A 6000-nucleotide genomic window follows, 5' to 3' on the forward strand; every position below is an offset into this window, starting at 1 on the left:
AATACAAACTCTTCCTACCAACGATGCTGGCTAACCCACGATGCAAATCCCTTACTGGACATCCTTGCTGGGAGATGGCAGAGACAGCTCACAGGCTGGACATCAGGAGACCAGCTCCTCGTCCAGGAAGCATAGCTAACTTAGCCTCAGTTCAGTCGTCCTTCCTTCTTTGGACTTTGGCTCCCACACTGCAAAATAATGAGATTTTACCGATGATTTCTAATTCCCTTTCAAAATTCCATGACTGTAAGACACTCTGATTCCTCAACAGGTGATACGAAGAAAAAGAACCCTGCATTAAAATGTTACAAGTTTCTATTAAATAATTTTAAATATGACTGACTATGAATACTGGGTGAACTTCTGTATAAGTGCATATATATACACATATGCATGTGGCTGTATACATATTTGTGTGAGCACACACAAACACAGGCACACACAGCTAACTGATACCATTAGGTGCTTATATGGGACTAATTGCTTACAACTCAAAGCAGCAAATTTTCAATACTGCAACAGATGTCGCTGTGTGATTTCTCCTTTATGTCCTGGATTTTCTGTTAAAAATGCCCAGCGTGATGGTCAGTACTATTCTTCCCAAGAAAGAGATACAATATTTGAATCCTTTGGATTTCTTTCTCATAAAATTTCTTCATATGCTGGTAAATTTCCATTCAAATCATAGCATTGATTCGTTTGGCCCAATTTAAGAGATTCCCCTGCATAAAAATGGGCCTTTTGTTAACACACAGGCACACACAAAACCATTTTTAAAATGTAAATTCTAAGTGGCCAGTTAAGCATCAAAACGTCACACACAGAAACCGAGAGATTGCGTTTATATTCACAGCAATATTATAAAGTTTTTAAAGTCAGAAAATCACTTAGCAATATAGGCCAAGGAATAATTTTTTTTAAAAACCTCACTTATGTTTAAGGCCAAAATGTACCAGGTGTGGTCAAAAGGCACTGAAAACTCCAAAAGTACCTTTCATGATCATGAAAACTTTGGATTTTAGTTTTCAAAGCATTTCTTTAAAAGTAAATAATAAGGCTAATACTATAATTGCAAGACCTCTTACCCGTGTGACAGTCACTATCAACCACTTTCTGACACATGTCATAGAAAAGTGATATCTCTTTCCATTCAACCAATATATCCACCAACAACCATCCATCTCAACAGGTAGCTTCCACTTTCTTCCGCTTAAATTCAGAGCTGGGAGAAAGTATTTCAAAATCTCCCTTTTAGACCCAGGATACCATTACCTTCGGGGGTTTTAGAGGGAACCAAGCGAGCTGAACAGAGCAGGCAGGGAGTCCAGGGAGCCGAGGACCAAGTCGGATAAGAATATGAAGTCAGGAAACCAGAGAGGAAGCGCCAGTGTCCTGCCTTGGCTCTTCCCTGTCCCACTCCCCTTTCCCAGGAGGGCCATTGGGGAAAACTGGATAAAGCATGTACAACATCCATATGAATAAAGCTCTTTGTTCCGGAGCACTGCCTGCTCTTTTCTTCCCTCCTTTTTCCGTATTTGTTCATTTCAAAAGATTGCTCAATGGGTCTCTTGTTCCACCAAAATGTCCCAGGCAAATAATGCAAGCTTGTCTCGTCACACAAGTCACTAAATGAAGCCTTGTGCGTCTCCAGTGACACACTGTAAATATAAAGTGGCATTAATGAGGGATATTTTATCAAAGCTATCACAGACAAGTGTGAGTCCCTCCCACGGCTACTGGATTTGATGCAGGGAAAGGCGACAATAGCAGGGCGGCACTTTCGTAAAGTCCCTAACCTTCCCCAGTACACAAGCCCCAACAGGCTGGGACAAGCAAAAACTCAGCCCCTGGGGTCCCCAGCAGACTACACACCCCCACCCACTGGCTATCCTTTCTACAGCTGAAAAAGGGAAAAGGAGGGTGACCAACCAGGAGTTCACTGAGGGTCAAAAACAACAGCATGCCAGCACTCCAAACCTAAGGGTCATGATTTACACCGACTGAGCTTTGATGATCCCATTTTAGCTGCATTCCATTAACATCCATTTCTTCCAAACACCACAGGAAGGATGGGAGATTTTCTCCAGGGGATAGATGGGTTCAGTTACAGGGGAAGAGAGAACCTGGACCCCACTGCACAATAGCCCTGGGTGGCTACCCCAGTGAGGCTGTGAATGAAACAAACCTAATGAAGTTCAAAGGCAATGCCAACAGGTTTCTCTAATCCTGGAGTAGGAACTGGAGACTTCGGAGAAAGCTTAAAGTAAGAAGAGTAAGGAAGAGAAGTCCCTGGGTTCCTACCTGAAATCTACGCTCTGGGTCTAGGACCTGGGGTTAGGCCAAAACCCCTTCTCAAACTGAGCACCAAAATACACATTAAAAGCAAAGAAAAAAGATTTAAAGAAAGTTGTCTCACCCCCTCACTACAAATCAAACCCAATTACTTTCTAATCTGAACACAATCTGATAACCAGCGTACAGACAGGGATGTACACAAGAGCAAGAAGCTGCTTCCACGGTAACCGGCAACAGAATTTTCTTGTAGCTTTGACATACATGCACGGTTGAGCTCCAGACCGCTCCTTTCCAAGTCAGCATACAGCCCTCGCTGGGGAAGGCAACTTCTTACCGCGAGATACTTACAAATATAGTACTGCCGCTACTACCCCGAGCCTTCAATGAGCAGGCTGGACAGAGGAGGTATAATCTGATCCTGTTCTGCTGCCAAGCGGCATTGCACGGCTCCCATTTTTACTCCAAAAGCAATATCCCTGGCCAGCGCTCCCCCCACCCCGCCTTTTTTTTTTTTTTTTTTTTTTTGCAGCCAATACAAGTCTATTGTTGCCTTTATTATGCACCAGTTACTGAGCCTGTACTCACGCTCACGTTTAAACAGCACTGGCGCTTTTTACAATGCAGCAGCAGCGGGATCTCGTTCAGGAACATTTTATTGAACCCATCCAGTCAGAGATATCAGCGAAATTAAGTTGTAACCACAACGGCATCGGCTGAACCCAATTATCTCGTAACTCATAAATTAAGAATTCACAGTGGAAAAACATAAACAACATCCGGAGACAGTGGCAGGGACGAAAAAATCCTCAGCTCTGGAACTGAAGCTGCCGCCAGATTTCCACCCCAATGGATCCCCGATATGTTTCCCAAGCCGAGTTCCCTTTCAGACCTGTCCGGGAAGTGGGGTGAGCAAGCACCCCAGCATTCCCCCCAAATCCAGAGCTAGCGCTCCGCAGATCTCCCCATTTCCTACGGCGTGTCTCCTGCGGTGTTTACGTAACTGTGTGTCCTCTAGCGTGTAAACAAAAGGCACAGCCCAAGTGGAGAAGCGCCCCGGGAGCCGCACCGTGGCCCCCAGAGCTGCGCCCGCCCGGGTCGGGGGTTCCGCAGGTGGGGGCTGAGCTCTCGGTGTCCTCCGCCACTTGTTGCTCGCGGGTCCTGCGGCTCCGGAGCTGTGAGGAGGGGCTTTGCAGGCGCCGAGCCCTGCTGCAGCCCCTCCAGCACCTCCCCGCCCCCACGGCCCTGAGCACGGGAGTCCTGGCTTCCCGCTCCCGGCCCTCGGCAGGCGGCCAGGGGCGCGGGGACGCCGCGCGGCCGCGGAGCGCGGCGGTGGCGGGAAGGGGAGGCAGGGTGCAGCACGGCTCGGCTCTCCGCTGGGGAAGAGCTCCGGCTCCCTTTTGTTAGCAAAAGCAAACACTGCCCTCTTCTTTCCCGACCGCGCCAACGCGCCGCGCACACGGGCAGCCACACAGCGTGCTCCTTGCCGAGTGCTCGGCGTCTTCAGGGAAGGAGCCGGGCGTGCAGAGCCGCCCCTGGGCAAATTCCCAAGACGGCTCCGCACACAGAGGGCGCCGGGAGGCCCGCAGGGTGCCCGACTGGCCGCAGAGGCCGCGAACGCTCCCTCCACCACCCCCGAGCTGCCGAAAATGACAGGCGGGCTGGAAATCCGGTGTCCCTACTAGCGGCGGAGGACGCCGTGGGGCAGGCGGGTTGCGGACTCCCGCTTTTGCCCGCAGAGGCGGCGACAGCAAACGCCCCCCCTCCATGGGGCCGGGCCCGGGGAACTTTCCCTGCCTGGAGCCCGGCCAAGGAAGCCCGCAGCCAGGCAGAGGGGGCGGGGGGGCCGCGATCCTGCTGGAGGGAGACACGAGGGGCGAGCGGTTGGGGACAGGGGAGCAAAGGCAAAGCGCGGGGAAAGCGGGAGCGATCAGACCAGACGAGTCGGGATGTCCTGTGGATCAGTGAGGAATCGCACAGGAGGCGGCCGCTAGTCAGCCATGGGGAGGTTACGGGGATGGGGAATGGGGGGCCCGCTGGAAAGGTGGGGGCGAATGGGCAGCCCTGGGAGGCGGAAAGACCTACAAGTTACGGGGATGGAAGCGAGTTTGGGAGGGTCTGGAAGGTTTGTGGGGGGTGCCTTCGATCCACCCCCTTCCCCTATATTCTCTAGCCCCCGGGGCCCCTCATTCTCACTGCACTCCGCACCAAGCAGGGGAGAAAAGGTGTGGGTGCAGCCATCCCCAAGGGCTCTAATTCGCATCGAGCTGGGCAAGGAAGAGGGGATTTACCGATCCCCTCAACCCTTTCCATCTCAGCCCTTGAGTTTTCTCTTCACACTCCCTCGGATTTGGATTTAGGAAGTGGGGGAAGGTTGTCATGGAAACGTTTCCCCCCCTCCATGGCTACGGCCACTGGAGCGCCTTAAGAGATTTAGGGGGCCAACGGGCCAGTGCCCACACCTACCTGTGGGGATCAGTGCCGCGGCAGACAGGAGCAACAGCAGAAGCCGGAGCCGGAGCCCGGGAGGCGCCGCCGCCGCCGCCGCCGCCGCCGCCGCCGCACACTGGGGTCCGCTCGGCAGCACAGCACTCGCCATGTCGGGCACCTGCCTCAGACTGGCGGCGGTGGCTTCCTCCGGAGCCCGAGCGGACAGCTAATGAGATGCTAATGACATGCGCTGGAGGCGGAGTCCCGGCCGACCAATCACGTCGCCGCGAGCCGAACCCGGCTCTCGGAGGACTCGCCCCCTCCCCCACCCCTCCCCTTGGCGCTGGGGTTCGGCGGCCCGCCCGCGCCACCTAGGGGCGGGGCCAGGGGGAGGGGCGTATGCAAATATGTTTATGTTAAAATTCGTTTTCGCTTCCCCCGGATCCAGGAAAAAGTGTTCTCCTGGGCCTCTGGCGTGTAAGGGGCTTCAGCTCCGGGGGCGGGGTCTAGCTTCCTGTACACCTTTATTAGGAATGTTTATAGCCATCGCTCCAGGAGACCGACGATAAGAATCTCCCTGGGAGGCTCCCTGCCCGGTATACCGGGTGCAACCGGCCGGGGAACCAAACGTTGCAAATTTCCGTCACTCACCTTGCACCGAAGGAATAGATCTTTGGGAATCGGGGGCTGTTCGAGAGTAGAGAGTGAGAAGGCAGGTCCCCGGATTGACAAAACAATCTGGGAGAAGTGCATGCGTGCTTTGCACGTCCGGCAGAGCGGGAGAGCCCGCTCAACAACCTAGCGGTAGACTTGGGCATAGTTGGGAGAAAGGAGCCGGAATCCGGCTTTCGGATTTTCGAGTCGGTGTCTTTGCGGTAGATTCTCGGGAAAGGTAGATCGAGGAGGGTTGACTCAGGATCCCCCCCAGCATGCTGAAAGCCTCCTACCTGGCTTTAATATATATGTCACAGATGTGAATTTACATGATGCACATGTATTATTAGATATTTACGATTACACACACTCAACAGAAAATCTTTTCTATGAAGACTTCGGGGTGGAGGGCGGAGGCATGGGATGTGAAGACAGGGTCTGCCGTCGTCTTCCTTCAGGACTCAAACCCACTCCCCTTGCCGCCCCTTTGCCCCTACTCGCGCCTTAGATGGCTGGAGACCAACAGGTGTTCCGAGCTTCCAGCGTCTCTGGGAGAAAGAAGCTCTAGGCTGAAGCGACTCGCTTCTCCGGACTCGCTCTCCCTCCCCGAAATTGCCTTTGCTT

At 52.9% G+C, this 6000-nt stretch overlaps 1 protein-coding gene across 6 annotated transcripts in view; it reads right to left on the minus strand.

Moving 5' to 3' along the window:
• Positions 1-4912, minus strand: part of CADM1 (cell adhesion molecule 1) — a 358479-nt gene extending 353567 nt beyond the window's left edge. For all 6 annotated transcript variants that reach the window (XM_060399309.1, XM_012095485.4, XM_012095484.4 and 3 more), the window contains exon 1: positions 4759-4912. In XM_060399309.1, coding sequence (XP_060255292.1) covers positions 4759-4891 — 133 coding nt within the window. In that variant the 5' untranslated portion in view covers positions 4892-4912. The remainder of the gene's footprint in view (positions 1-4758) is intronic.
• Between the last annotated feature and the right edge of the window lie 1088 nt (positions 4913-6000).

The sequence above is a fragment of the Ovis aries genome, chromosome 15 (assembly GCF_016772045.2).
Source record: "Ovis aries strain OAR_USU_Benz2616 breed Rambouillet chromosome 15, ARS-UI_Ramb_v3.0, whole genome shotgun sequence".
In the NCBI taxonomy this organism is placed as follows: domain Eukaryota; kingdom Metazoa; phylum Chordata; class Mammalia; order Artiodactyla; family Bovidae; genus Ovis; species Ovis aries.